At 37.3% G+C, this 15,829-nt stretch overlaps 1 protein-coding gene across 2 annotated transcripts in view; it reads right to left on the bottom strand.

Annotated features, from left to right (window-relative positions):
* Positions 1 to 208: 208 nt before the first annotated feature.
* LOC126354413 (transmembrane protein 198) overlaps positions 209 to 15,829 on the bottom strand; it is a 331,011-nt gene continuing 315,390 nt past the window's right edge. Inside the window, exons 6-7 of one of the 2 annotated variants that reach the window (XM_050004032.1) lie at positions 14,476 to 14,639; positions 209 to 5,506 (exon numbers count right to left, since the gene is read on the bottom strand). In XM_050004032.1, the coding sequence (XP_049859989.1) occupies positions 5,348 to 5,506; positions 14,476 to 14,639 (323 nt within the window). In that variant the 3' untranslated portion in view covers positions 209 to 5,347. The remainder of the gene's footprint in view (positions 5,507 to 14,475; positions 14,640 to 15,829) is intronic. The other variant, XM_050004033.1, reaches the window with a different exon arrangement.

Raw genomic sequence — 15,829 nt, 5'->3', positions numbered from 1 at the left:
TGCTTTCTTCTAGAAATCATCAGAGTTTTACCAGATGAGCAGAATATCTCTGAATTTGATTGAGATAATAATTACAGTCCATCCTTCTTCAATGACATTTATTTACTGTGACTGGCTAGAAGTTAGTAACATTGAATGAAAAATTTGGCATTTCCTAAGGAACAATGGTAATAGATCTGTGTGCTGTACGAATCAAACACTCTGTAAATATTGTCTAAAGTAAATTTATTTTAATATTTATGTCAAATGGGTAGCTTAATCCAGTGAAATAAGATAGAAGTTATTGTGTACTTACATGGTACAATTTTAATTTGTAATTTTCGTGTTATACTAGTACACACACATCCATAATTTTTAGTTGCTCAGCACTGAAATATTGTATCAGTTTGTAAACAGAAATGTGTTTAGCATTCTGTGACAAGTACTGCATGTAGCTACTGAATGCCACTGTTGTCACTTTTGATATGATTTTAAAAATTATGAAAATGCTAATTACTTTCCAGTTGAATTTGTATATTTCACATTAAATATTGTCACACAGTGAGTCACATTTTCATGTGGGAATCAATAATCTTACAAATTTACATTATTTGTGCATTTTTGTTCCTTCACGCTAATAACAAGAATTATGGAACACATCTGCTGCAAATGAAAATTACTGAACAAAACAACATGTTGTTCAACAGTTTCACTTTAATCCTAGTTAGTAGTATTTCAGTAGATAGCAAGAAAACCTATCTTTTACTTATATGGCAGTGCTATATTTACACAAAATACTGAACATTCTGTGCACTGCACAAAAGTCATAAAAGAACATAAACATATATATTTATTATCAATAAGAGGTTTGTGGTGATCACATCATCTCCAAAGCTTGTAACGAGAAGTCATTCATTTGTTTCAGAAGTTGTCAAAGAAATGCACTCATTTGAAAAACATATGTTATATTACATAACTACTCTCTGAAATGAAGTGCATTATATGTATGTGCGTTTTGTTACTGTACATTATAAGTCTTGGATGTAGATACATGGGAATATTTCATTGTGTCAAGTAATGACACACGTTCTAGACTTGACTGTTTTCAGGGAAAACATTGCAGATAATCATATATCATTATATAATGAAGATCTTAGTAATGCTTAAGAGCATTAAACAGTTGACATCAATATGACTGAATAAAAAGTGTTTTGTACAAAATATCTGTGTCACACATTAAGGTGACGCACAATATTTGGAAATAAAATAGCCAGTTATCTACTGGGCAGATAAATTTGGATCACAGTTAACCACTCAGTGCCTGATGACTTTATGTGTCACCAGAAACAGAAACTCCTCAACAGGAACTTTGAGAGAAGTAAAAGGTTATGTTTGCGAAGCAATGGTACAGGAAAACTTAAGGTGGATCATTATGCTGAGAACAAAAATTTTAAAAAATAGGGTTCCAGCAGAAAGTGTGTGTGTGTGTGTGTGTTTATTTTTCAGCACAAGCAACTTATCTTTTGATGCCCTCTCTTCCCTCATACACATTCACCATAGGCACTGTATAGTAACGTTTCAGTTGGGTGATGCCTCTGCTGCCTGTCTCAGTTTGGTGCCTCAAGCAGTAACTTGTGTTGCTTGAGCTTTAAACTGGCCCTGATTATAGGCATCTCTCTCAAAGGCTAACAAATGGAGAAAGGCTGTTGCCAGAAGGAATGTGAACTGGGAATGTTAGTCCAGATAGTGTCGTAAATATGTGAAAGGCAATGGACAGAATTCAGTGAATTACTGTAGTTAATTGTGGAACTTAACAGTAATAAAGATGTTGGCAAGAAAAATATTTGAGAAAAAGTAGTTTCTTTGTCAGACAGTAAATTGTGAAATTTATGTATTACATCAATTGTGTGGTACATTTCTGACTTATTTTTTATTGCAAGTTTTGCAGATATTATGATGATGATTGATAAACACTGTGGATATTGTTAAAGTGACACCCTTACTGCTGTTGAGCATACTGTTAGTATCAAGTTAGGAATTGTTTTATTCTTTTTAATGCTTGTCGTGTCTTTATTGCCATTTTTCTCTGATGATTCTTGATGAGTTTTATTATTGTTTCAGTTCCACGTGTTAGCCACTTGATCATCATTTGTATTCCAGTCATTCTAACCTAAGGCCTGAAGGACCTATTTTTTCCAATTTTTTAAATCTTTTATTCTCTTTAGTTGTTCCTTAGTGACTTGGAAATACCATTTTCTTTCCCCTCTTACCTACTTTCTCTCACTGGTATCAGAATATAAATGTGTTTACTGTGGCATTTTTCATTAATTTTTTTTATCTTTATTCTGTTAGGAAGATCTGAGAAATAAATGCAGTTCTGTCCATTTGAAATGGAAATATGAGATTCAAATATATCTATTAGGAAACTAAATTATGATGTTCCCAAAATCTTTTGGGCTTGATAGGACCACTAATGTCATTTAATGACATGTTACTGATTTGGGCCCATTTCTATACCAATGAAGTCATTCTGTCATTCATTTGTGATCCATAACTAGAAGGTTTTGTTAAATATAGCCCATTTTTTTCTCCTTCTCTGTAAGACAGTCAAAAGCTAATAACATATGATATTGTCAGCTAGAACACCTTGAGAGAATGGGTTTGCCACCTAAGTGGAAAGTTTTATTTCTTTACACAGAATGACATATTTTCTTCATGAGATGTGGATGTTGAGTCTTATATGCTTTTTCAGTGCTGAATTTACTGTCATGATTATGTTCTTAGTGGTGGTGATGGTGCTGTTGATGATGATGATGATGATGAAACAGAGGAGAGTATACAGTACTAGAATGTAGCCTAATTCAGGTGAATAGTACCAACAGGGCCTCCAGGTTTTAATGCCTCTATGCCACAGATGGATTACCACCAACTCTGTTGAATGTCTTCACCCCATGAGACACATTATCTGCTTGTCAGCTAAATATTGGCTGTGAAAAGTTTCCTGCTATCAGATTTGAAGCAAATGTCTCTTGGTTGGACACTAGTGCACAAGCATGCATGAATGATCCCACATGTGAAAGAGAGAAGGAAAAACATTAAGATGCAATACCTATGAAACCTATCACATAGCCTCAACCTCTGGATGTCTGCTTCAAGTTTATTTCACATGGACAGATCAATGATAGTCTAGACGTACAGCAAAACTCCATCATTTAATATAAATGGTATACTTACTGGAGTTTGCTGGACTCTGGCATATAGACAACATATAAACAGCTAGGGATCTAGAGTGATTTAACAATATTGTGCTGTATTGGTTTTCCAAAAGTCATGTTTGAACTTAGTTTAATGTGATTGTAATATCCATTAATTCCTTTGGCTGTGAAATTGGAGACAGTTGTTTTACGAAAGAATCAATGGCAATAGTGAATGCCTGCACATTATTCTCTCACAACAAAACATACGTTGTAGAATGAAGAAAAGTGAAATTTACTGTATTATTCTGCTCTTTTGTAACTGTTTGCAACTTGTAATTATTAAACTGTAGCTTCCTCCAAGAAGTAGCTAAATTGAGTTGGAATCATTCTACACACAAAATCTGAATATTCCAGTGACATAAAAAGAAGGAATTAGCTGTTACCAGTGTTAGAAAAGAAAGATAGTAGGTAATAATGATTTATACAGTCATTAAACAGGTGTTTATTGTGGGAGCTGTGGATAATCTTAACAATGCTCAATTTATAGAAGAAGAATTAGTTCCAACAAAAGAGAGTGGCTCTTTCATCAGAGACAGTTGTTTCATAAAATTTGGGGAACTTAGCAGAACTAGATATTCCCTTTCAAAAATCAGATGCTGTAACATATTGCCTGTGGACTTCTGTCTTGAGATCTTTGACTGATGTCTGTTTAGTGATTTTCCAGAGGATTCATCATAGGAGTGACTGTTGGTGTTTAAGGTTCACACTCCACTGCTGGTGGTGGACTAGGGTTGAGTCTGCAGTTGTGGATTATATGTACCTGTCACACGAACGTATGAGGACTTTTTCCTGGTCATTACCACTGTTTTTCTCCCATTACTATGTGCAGTGATCATTCACTGGAATCTGGAATTTTTTATATTGAAGCTTGCTTTTATTTTTTGTTGAAAAAAGAAGAAAGATTCAAAGTAAACAGTTCATGTATTCCCATGCTGCAGTAGACAGCTGTAGCAGGTGGCAAAGGGAGAACCCCAGTGGTAACAATCAGGGAAATTCCCTCAGATGTTGGCGCAAAGGTACACATAATCTCTGGGTGTTGTCTCAACTCCAGTCCTTTGCTATTAGTGGAGAGTGAACCTTTGGCAACACCAGCAACTCCTACTGGCAAAAGTTCAGGAAAATCATAAAACAAATGTTACCCAAAAATCCTGAAATAAAAGCAAATAGGCTATTGTGTCAACAAATGACCACAAAAACCTCAACAATCATACTCTGTGTTACTTCTACATAGGTTTTGCCTGCATAGAAGCATATATGGAGAGTCATTGTATCTTTTTAATTTGGCTGTCGGGATGTTTTATCCAAGGTTATCATCCGTACCTTTTTAAAAGTGTTGCTTGGACAGGTATACATTCTGGTATTTCTTGTCTTGCACATATAGCTGCTACAGTTGTTACTTGATGACATATTATTATACTTTTGTTGTTTGTCTGTGACTGCACAGCCTCTTTTAACAACTTTGCACATAAAACTTGTAAGTTGGAAATATTGTTTTCTGTTTATTGTGTCAAAAAAATTTCATAGGGCATAGTATACAAACAACAAAATTCCTTACATTAATTAAATGTGATCTCAAATGTCTCTTAAAACACATTTTATAGAAATATTTCAGCATTGATTGCATATTCATACGTAAGTAAGTGACTGGACTGGATGTAAATGGACTATTCCGCAAAACATGAGCAATTGTTCAGTACATTTGTTTGAAGTAGCCAGACAAATGATCACATTTAAGTAAAATGGACAGAATAGGTTCCACTTTTCTCTCTCTCAGTATCTACAGTTTGATCTCTTACAATTTGTGGGGTATTGTTGTAAGTAGGGCACATAGAAACACTAGCTTCAAGTGCTACAATGACGCTATCATTTTCAGATAACTATACTTTTTTCAACTGATGAGCAAACTTTTTACAAATTTTGATCAAAATACAATAAAAATTTTGAAAATAGCAACACATAAATGCTTTAAGGTGATTGATATGTGAAAATATATTCACTTGAACAGAAATCTACAGGTAATTAGCAGTTGGAAATTTCTTCCTGCCCTAATATTCTAAAAGAAAGAACACAAATTTCAGATGCAAGATCTGGACTGTCACATAATCAGAAAGTCAACGTAGGTCATCTGTGTCTCCTTCACCCTCTGATTCAGTGAGTGGTTGCCCTGCTGATGATGCAGGTGGCAGAACGGTGAGCCTTGTGCTGTCAGAACGTAAAGTGCCACAACTGGTGTCACCAAGGACACGGCGCTGTAAGGCCTGAACATAACTCTGCAACAATAAATAACACCAAGCATAATCAACATACTTTATAAAAGTAGTGTATACATCACTATCAAACTGGCTAAATAATCAATTGTGTGTATGAGGAAAGCACTTTTTCACTGAACTTCCTTCACCCTATAGCAGTAGTGCCCAACGTTTTTGATTACCTGGGCCACTCTGGAAGAAGATGAGTGTTTTAGGGTAAAAAAAATGTGTAATGGGAGTCAAACTGAAATTCTTTTTACCAATTGTGTGATGGATGTTCACTTCTTGGGCTGCATTAATGCTTACTTTTGGCCACACTGATATTTGCTTTGAGACGCATGCTGCGCATGGGCCACGGGTTGGACACCCCTGCTCTATAGCTTATTTATAATGAAAGCAAACATAAAAATGGAACCAAATTCAATGTAGGTAGAATCAGTTTTTGCTAACTAAGTGGCGGGAGAGAGAAAGAAAGAAGAGAGAGATAGAGAGCAAGAGACAGATAATTACAAAAAAACACTGATTTCTCGTTCCAGAAGTTTTTTCTTCTGGTGGGAAGAGTGAAAATATGTGTAAAAAACAACACTAATCAGGGATTAATTAAAAAAGTAACCTGTAGCATCAGGTCAAGGGAACACAAGAAGGTAGGACAATAGGGAAACTGATGATAAGATATTAGCATCTTAAAAGTCTGGGAAGGGAGAACTGGCAGAGTTTGTAGTTGTCTATACCGAGATGAGATGATGACAGAGTGGAAATAAAACTACAGAGAGAAAGATGGCTCATAGCAGGGAAAAAAGGAGGAAGCAGAGTATGCTTTAGGGCAGAGGTGTCTGACCTATGGGCCATATGCAGCTCAAAGCAAGTATCAATGTGGCCCAAGATGTAAGTGAGCACCCATAATGCATGTGTACCATCACTAAAATGATCAGTGAAAGCTTACTGTAAATTGAAAAGAACATGTCCACTAGTGCATGTGTATAGTAGCAGAAAAGTTCAAGTCACTTATCAGAAAGGTTAAACCACTAAAACATGGACGAAAGAGGGACAGCAATGACTACAACTTTTTAAAGAGATAGGAAGTGTTCAAGATGAACAGAATGACAAAGTTAATACAACCTGTTACTGAAGAATTCAAGGTTAAGTACTGTGTTTCGAAGAAATGCATGATATTCTGCTTGATGCTCATGTAAAGACTGGTCATAGTGGACACGATCAATGATAAAATGCTTAAAGTCAAAATACCACAATACAACATACAGTGTGTTCAGATTTATCTTAGCTTATGTGAGGCCTGTTAACAAAAAAACAAAAAGGTCAGAAGAAAGGAACAGTAGTGAAGTCCATGCTGTTCAAAGAGTTAAGTTCCAGATGTCAAGTTGATCTAATAGATTTACAATAATAACCAGATGTAGACTATAAATTTGTATTAGTTTATCAGGACCATCTCACTAAATTTGTTATTGTTTTCAGGCCATTGAAGCCCAAAACAGCTGAGATAGTATGCAATAACATTACTGACATTTTTATGTTGTCAGGTGCTCCCTCAGTGTTGCAGTCAGACAATGGTTGAGAGTTTCTTAACAAAATAATGAGCGGCTTCACTGAACTATTTTTAGGATTGTGCACTGTAAACCAAGACACAACCAGAGACAAGATAACACAGAGCTAGCAAATCAAGACATGGAAATTATGCTAGCTATATGGATGCAGGAGTACATCACTGTGGAGGGGAGCCATGCGATAAGGTTTGTGCAGTTATTGGAGAACAACACTACATTTTTTAATTAAAAAGCCCCATATGCCCTCCAAAACATGGTTTGCTTCCATCAGGTTTTTGCGAACATTCACCCTGAGGACAACCTGGAAAATATAATTAATCAAATGAGTGCTAGTAGTGAGAAATGGACTGAAACATTGCAGGATAATGATCACAGCAAATCTCCAGTGCAAGATGATAATATACCAACAGGAAAAGAGGTTGAGAACAGGAAGAAAGAATGTGTTCCAGACAATAATGAATACTGCCTGACTGATTTAGAAGCATCAACATGTGCTATTAAAAAACACAGAGCAGAGGTGTACAAGCACAAAGAATGCTGCAGTGCCCATACCGTTGTTTGCCACCAGTGGAAAAGGGATTTACGGTGAGAGTCCCAGTTCCCAATTTCAGTTGAGGAAGAGGTGACGCAAAGTCAATCTTGGGTGTCGTCCTCAACACAAGAGCTGATGGCTTCTACTGAATTGGAACAACAGGTGTTGGAATTAACCATATTTACTCAGGGTAATAAACTGATTGATTTTAAACATTTTGGGAAGGGACGACTGCAACAACATTTTGTTTCAGGTCCCATTTCAGTGCTTGCCCTCTTAGAATAATCCCTGAGGAGGAAGTTCCAGCAGAGAAAATTGTCACCCTAACAACAACTGCATCACTTCGGCCAATGGGAAGAAGCCATGGATTCTTCAAATGAAACTGCCAGCACAAAAATCAGACTCTGAGATGCTTTTGCAAAAAGAACAATGTTGTGCAATTCTAAATGCCATGGTGCACATCCTTGCTGCAATAAATGAATTTTATATAATATGACTACATTTTCAAATTACATCTCATAAAATGCAACTTTTGAATATGACTGTGTTTTGTTTCTGCAGCACCATGAATTTTATATGACTATATTTCTAAATTGCAGTTCATAAAACACAACTTTCAAAATATGACTGTTTTGCTACTGCAATCTTGGTTCACTTTCTTTACCTCTTGGCAGTGGAGGTATACCTTCACTAGTGATGGTGTGTTATCCCTAGTGAATGTGTATTTCTTGGCAAAATTTGTACCAATAATTCACTTTCATTAAGGGGCAGTGAAGGTGTACCATCACCAGTGATATTGTATCTTTCCTGATACTTCCACTTCCACTATAACAAAGATATTTTGTCAGAAGATTTTTGGATGTAATGCATAGGACTGCAGTCTGATCTCCAACTGAAAGAAAAATCTGATCATGTATTACTGTTGGACTTTCACAAATTATTCCTTCCAGAGACAAAAATCCCTTGTTGCAAAGTTGTGTGTTATGTCGTCTTTAATTGGAAGCATGTAAATTTGTGAACAGTTATTTTCAAGAGTAAAGCACACAAAGAATAAAAGCAGAACCAAAATCTCAGATAAACATCTTGAGACTACAACCACTTCACCCGAATTTAAGATTGATACATTAGTTCCCCAGATTTGTAATTACTTATGTATATAAAATTATTAATGAAATTTCATATATAAAATGAATAAAAAATCATAAATTAATAAATTCTAAATTACTTCAATGTGTTAACTATATACCTTTGACTGACATATTTTTTTCTGCTCTCAGGGGCCATTGTTAGTGTTAAGTATAGTTTGTGAGTCCCTAAAATACTTGTCTTCTTCCAGTGTGGCTCACATTAGCTTAATTGTTGGGCAACCCTGTTCTAGGTAATGGTCAACAAGTGTCCCTAAATGTAAACATTATTTAATGATTTGAAAAGTGATACATACAGACATTTCAAACTGGTTTGTTTGCATTTAGTTAAGACAGATTACAGCATTTATATACAGATGTTGTGAAATAGTGACTAGCTATTTTGCTGGCAGCCATTACCTACAAATATATGTACATTTCTGGCACCATAGTATGAAATAATAAAAGAGAATATTTTGCTGTGGATAACACAATGTTTCATTGCTGTTATTTTATAATCGCCATTGTGTCATCACCCAGATGGCACTTTTCCTCTCTGACAAGACCACGCCTACAAGTATCCAGTATTTAAGTCCGCCCAGGGCTGGTGTGAGTCAGTTGTAATTCTGTCATAGTATTGATGTAGTGGAAGTGGATGCCAGTCAGTCTAATGTTTGGTTCTTGCTTGGACTCGATTTACAGTTGTTTACTCTTTGGTCAGTGTTAGTAGCTGACTGGACTTTGGTTGAATTTTGTACTTAAAGATAGCTTGTGCTGTTTGGAAATGTTCTGTGACATATCTCAGTTTGTTGAAAAATCTTAGGTGACTCTCCGTTAGTTTTGAGTGTAGATCACCTTTACAAAATTGAGTCAATGGGGATGATGAAGAGCTAGAAATAGCATAACTGTAGTGGTCCATACCTGTGATTTCACAACAGCTAAATTTGTTCTGGTGACATTGTTGTAATGGAAAGACATAGAAACATTAAACATATCCATCACTCTAGCAGGTGTAATAATTAACACACTGGGTCTGCCAAACTCACTATCTTATGGAAATCAACCATAAGACATTTTTGTCAATTACTGCAGAGGATTTCTGTTCCATCACAAGTGTGTAGTGACAGAATTTTGTTCAAGAATGGATAGAACTCTGATCGTATGACTGTACTGTTGCATGGAAATAACAGATCACAAAAAGAAATATGTGACATTGCCTAGGGTGGAACACACAATGAACTTGTTGATCTGTAGAGCAGTGGAAGAAGGTTTTACAGAATGGTGTGTCACATTAGGAGATGTGGCAGGCAAATGGGCATGTGTGAATGGTGAAATATTATGGAGGTGATGTTACTAAGTTTCATTGGTTTGGGCTTAAATCATTAGTTTTATACAATAATAAAATTAACACAAATAATCATGAAAACAAGTATTGGAAACAAATCAATCTTTCAGCATATCAGGGCTTTTTGAAGTAAAGGATTTCTCTGAAGATTAAATGTTGTAACAGTAGCAAATTACAAAGTTGGAATCTTTGGAATGAAAGGGAATGGAAGTGTAAATTATTTTCGCCAGTTAGTTAACAAGAAGCTCTGCATTACTTGAACTCCTGATATGTTTCAATGGAATAGAGAGAACTGAGAACATACAGGATGTCCCTGGTTTCAAAATTAAATATATCGAAAACTGAGATTGATAGAAGAGGGCAACAAATGGATGTATTGCGAAAGCAGTAAGAATTTTATACAGAAGTTTCAAAATAGTTGAAAAATCTGCTAACAGATGGCTCTGTAATCACCATATGTATTGCCTATAAGTAATATGCTATAGCTTGGAGTATCACTTCCACAGCTGAAACATGAAAGGAGGGCAGCATACTGAAGGAAGAGGTTGAAATCATGTATTCCATCGAACAACATGTTTTTCTGGTACTGAACACCACAGGTTAGAACACAGCCCTACAGTAACTAGATGCTGTTTTCAGTCGTGATTTAATGTCCAAAAGGATCTGAACTGAAACCATTCACCAGATCTTCATCAAATTCCACTGGACAGGCAGCATGGCTGATGATTTAGTGGGGAATATTGGCTGCAGGTAAACTTTAGTTGCTCTTGAAAATGTCACTATGGTTTCTAGAATTATTCAGCAAACTCCAAGGAAATCCATTCAAAGAATTGCAGCGGAGAGGGGTTTAAAGTGTTCCAGCACACAAAAAATACTGAGACAGCCTGCACATGTTCCTATTCAAAATCAAAAGCCACCAGGCCATACCAATGTGGTCTGTGCAACAGAGAGATGACTTTGTGAACCAGATTCTCACAATGATTGATAATGAATGATCTGATGATGTCTGCATCTGATTCACAGATGAAACACACTTACACCTGAATGGAGATATGAATAAACAGAACTGGTGATTTTGGGGTTTTGAAAATCCCCATCTGTGTGAAGGGAAACCACTGTATTCTCCTAAAGTTACTGTTCAGGCTGTAGTACACAGCAGAGGCATTACTGGCCCTTTTTCTTGTGAGAAATGATCACTAGTGAACACTATGTTGCAATGTTGGAATAGTCTGTCACCACACAGCTAGCGTTGGAGGATCAATCAGGCACAAAGTGGTTCATTCGAGATGGGGCCAGACCTGATCATCCCAAACAGATGTTCCACTTTCTTGAGGACAAGTTTAATTATGCACTTTCACTGTGTCGGCTGCAAAGTATCAGCACCATCTGTTAGCAGCTTTTTGAATTACTTCAAAACTTCTGTATAACTACTGTACAGAATTCTTACCATTTCCACAGTAAACATATCTTTTGTTGCAATTGTTTATTGCTCTTAGTTTTTGAGATACTTAATTTTGAAATCTGGATCTCCTTTGCTAGACACCCTGTATAACTAATCACATGAACTGAACACTTTATATTTGGATCTGGTGGTCTGATTTGCATGAGAGAACATGGATATTATTCATGGTGCTGTATTTGGTTTAAGTGTTTCCTCAAAGAATGATTTTGGTGACAGCCTCTCATCAGCAGTTTGACAGATTTGATGCAGCCTACCATGAATTCCATTTCTGTGCCAGCCAACCTTTTCATCTTGGAATAGCACTTGTATCCTGCATCCTTATTCATTTGATGGATGTATCCCAATTTTTGTCTTTCTCTACAGTTTTTAGCATCCACAGCTCCCTCTAGTACCATTGAAGTTATCCTTTGATACTTAACAGATGTCCTGTCATCCTGTCCCTTCATCTTGTCACTGTTGTCCTTATGTTCCTTTCCTCATTGATTCTGTAGATAACCTCTTATTCCTTACCTTATCAGTCCACCTGATTTTCAACATTCTTCTGTGGCAACACATCTCAAATGCTTTGATTCTCTTCTGTTCTTGTTTTCTCACCATCCATGTCTCACTACCATACAATGCTGTGCTTCAAATGTACATCATCCATGTTTTGCCTGTGCTAATGTGCTTTTGATGACCTACTTGCTTCATCCACCAAGGGTTATTTTGTTCCCCAGGTAGGAGAATTTCTTAACTTCATCTACTTCGTGATCACCAACTTTGAAGTTAAGTCTCTTGCTGTTCTTATTTCTGCTACTTCTACTTTGCTGGCAGTAAACCACAATAATGGCTGAAGTATGTACAGTGTGTGCTGATGTGAAACTTCCTGGTAGATTAAAACTGTGTGCCGGCCCGAGACTCGAACTCGGGACCTTTGCCTTTTGCAGGCAAGTGCTCTACCGACTGAGCTACCCAGGCACGACTCATGCCCCATCCTCACAGCTTTAATTCGCCAGTACCTCGTCTCCTACCTTCCAAACTTTACAGGAGCTCTCCTGCAATCCTTACAGAACTAGCATTCCTGAAAGAAAAGATATTGCGGAGACATGGCTTAGCCACAGCCTGGGGGTTGTTTCTAGAATGAGATTTTCACTCTACATCAGAGTGTGCGCTGATATGAAACTTACTGGCAGATTAAAACTGTGTGCCGGACCGAGACTCGAACTCGGTACTTTTGCCTTTCGCGGGCAAGGTTCGCAGGAGAGCTTCTGTAAAGTTTGGAAGGTAGGAGACAAGGTACTGGTGGAATTAAAGCTGTGAGGACGGGGCATGAGTCGTGCTTGGGTAGCTTAGTCAGTAGAGCACTTGCCCGCGAAAGGCAAAGGTCCCGAGTTCGAGTCTCGGTCTGGCACACAGTTTTAATCTGCCAGGAAGTTTCATATCACCGCACACTCTGCTGTAGAGTGAAAATTTCATTCTAGAAATAACCTCCAGGCTGTGGCCAAGCCATGTCTCCATAATATCCTTTCTTTCAGGAGTACTAGTTCTGCAAGGTTCGTAGGAGAGCTTCTGTAAAGTTTGGAAGGTAGGAGACAAGGTACTGGTGGAATTAAAGCTGTGAGGACAGGGCACGAGTCATACTTGGGTAGCTCAGTTGATAGAGCACTTGCCCGCGAAAGGCAAAGGTCCCAAGTTTGAGTCTCAGTCCGACACACAGTTTTAATCTGCCAGGAAGTTTTATGTACATATTGTTGACGTACCTAAGAAGTGATGTATTTCAGCATAACAGTACAAGCAATCCTCACGTTTTGCCAGTGCTGGTGATAGGTGATTTCTTTTCAAGAATGCTGCCAGGATGTCACATCCTCTTGACACAACATTTTTACTTTGTAGTTCATTGTCATCAGGTGCTCACTGGTAAACTGAGACATGCATCAGGGAGTGCTGGATGATGATATTGAGTTATGCTGTTAAAATATTGTGTCAAAAAGACACAGAATTACTGCAGCATATCCAATAATATGACATTATATTACATGTTGCAAGTTTACCCATAAGTATCTCTGGAGTTTAAAATATGAGACAACAACTGCAAAAGAAATGCACCCCCCCCCCCCCCCCCCCATACACACACATGCACAAATGCAACTCACACACTCACTACAGTCGCTGGGTGGTCAGGCCAGACCCTCAGCAGCCAGTGCCTGTGGTCATGTGTGCATGAGTTGCATTTGCGTGTGTGTGTGTGTGTGTGTGTGTGTGTGTGTGTGTGTGTGTGTGTGTGTGTGCGTATGTTGTCTCAATGAAGACCTTGTTGGCCAAAAGCTCACTTTCCGACAGCCTTTTTGTTGTACCTATCTGTGACTCAGCATCTCTGCTATATGATGAGTAGCAACTATTCTTTTCATAATATTGTTACTTTTCATAATATTGCTATATTAAATCCTGGGTTTCTCATTTTTTAAAAACAGAATCTCTCCAACTTTTTATTCGTGATTTCCACAATGACGTGAAGCAGAGTACACCTCTAGAAGTCAAGAAGATGGTATACATGGGAGATACACATGCATGCTGTCTTCTAAAATTCATTAAATATAAGCCAGTTGTGAAAAGTTTTGCTGATATCTGGTTTCATATTTCATGAGAAGTTCCAAAGGCAAGGGTGGTAGTAAAACAAACTAACTAACATTGGCTGCTACTTTCAACATTCACTGTGGTTAAAGGTGAACATTAACTTAGTTGAGAAGCATGAGGTGAAGAAACTGGCTGTTGCATTACTGAACCAACCATCCTGGCATTCAGCTGGAGTAACTGACTGCGACAAAGGAAACTTACATTAATTTTGTTGCATATGAGTTTGCAATCCACTCATCCAAAATACAGGTCCGTTGCATAAGCCAATGCACACCTCAGTTATTTTCAAGGTTTACAGTTAATTGTTTTATCGGAAGAGTTAGAGAGCTTTGTACAAAATGAAATTTCTCACCTGGCAAATGACATCTCCATGTGCTGTCCGTACCTGATAGAGGTACCGATACTTGTTTTGCCTCATTTCTGCCCTTTGCTCACGTGTACGAGGCACTTGCCCTGCTGGACCACCACTGCGCATTCCTGGCCCTCCGGCATGGTGATGCTGTTTCAGATATGCTGCTACAAATAAATATAGTACTGATCATTACGAGAATAAGGTTTATGGTTAAGTACATATTTTGCAAGTAAATTGATGCATACAAAAAGTTAGTAGTAGCTTTTCTTTATTTAAGGATCCTGGAATGATAAACAGAAAGAGTAATATTTCTAAAATTACATCAAGTGTCACACATCACATTCCAGCATGATGCCCACCCTTAAGGCTCAAATGACAATTCAAGTTACATACTAATCAACTGGAGTAGCCACTGCAAGCTAATTATCTTAAGCATACTAACAACTGATTGTATTATGCATTAGTCTAGTCACACTGATTATTTTGTATATTAAGAGGTATTACTCCGAAAAAGCCATTGCTCTTCTTGTTATTCTGATAATTCGCTGTTCGTATGTGCTGAAAAAGGTATTAACAACACCTGAAAACTAATCTAAGCTCAGCTTTAAACATCCCATGATAGTATATCAATTGTGTCACAAATACAAGTTTATGGTAAAGCCATGATCATACATTTATTTACCAGGTGTACCGGTATGAAATGAGTGTTTTTTTGTGAAAATAAAACACTAATTTTGAATTGAAAAGTAAAAACATTTTATTCAAAGTACTGACCATTGCTTTCTATACATTTTGACCACCTTTTTGGCAATTTGTGGACACCAAGCCATTAGAAATGTTCGTCTTTTGAAGCAAACCAATCAGACACCCAATTTTCAACTTCTTCGTAGGTACTGAAGTGTTCCTCAGCCAATGCATGTCCCATTGATGAAAACAAATGGTAGTCGGAAGGGGCCAAGTCTGGTGAATACCGTGGGTGGGGTAGCAGCTCCCAGCCAAGTGTTTTGATTGTATCCTGAACAAGTTTTTCTTTGTGCACAGGTGCATTGTCATGTAAAAAACTTACTTTGCCATGTCTTCTGGCCCATTCTGGTCTTTTGTTGATCAATGCATAGTTCAAAATGATCATTTGTTGTCTGTAGCGATTAGTATTCACAGTTTCACCGGGTTTTAGAAGCACATGATACACCACACCTTTCTGATCCCACCAAACACAGAGCACTGTCTTCTTGTTGAATCGATCTGGTTTTACAGTCAATGTTGATGGTTGTCCCGGATTAACCCATGATTTTTCCTGTTTAGGATTCTTAAAATAAATCCATTTTTCATTGCCAGTAACAGTTCGATGCAAAAT

The sequence above is a fragment of the Schistocerca gregaria genome, chromosome 3 (genome assembly GCF_023897955.1).
Source record: "Schistocerca gregaria isolate iqSchGreg1 chromosome 3, iqSchGreg1.2, whole genome shotgun sequence".
Classification (NCBI taxonomy): domain Eukaryota; kingdom Metazoa; phylum Arthropoda; class Insecta; order Orthoptera; family Acrididae; genus Schistocerca; species Schistocerca gregaria.
Note: the sequence above shows the minus strand (reverse complement) of the source record. Positions and strands in the feature narration are given on the sequence as shown.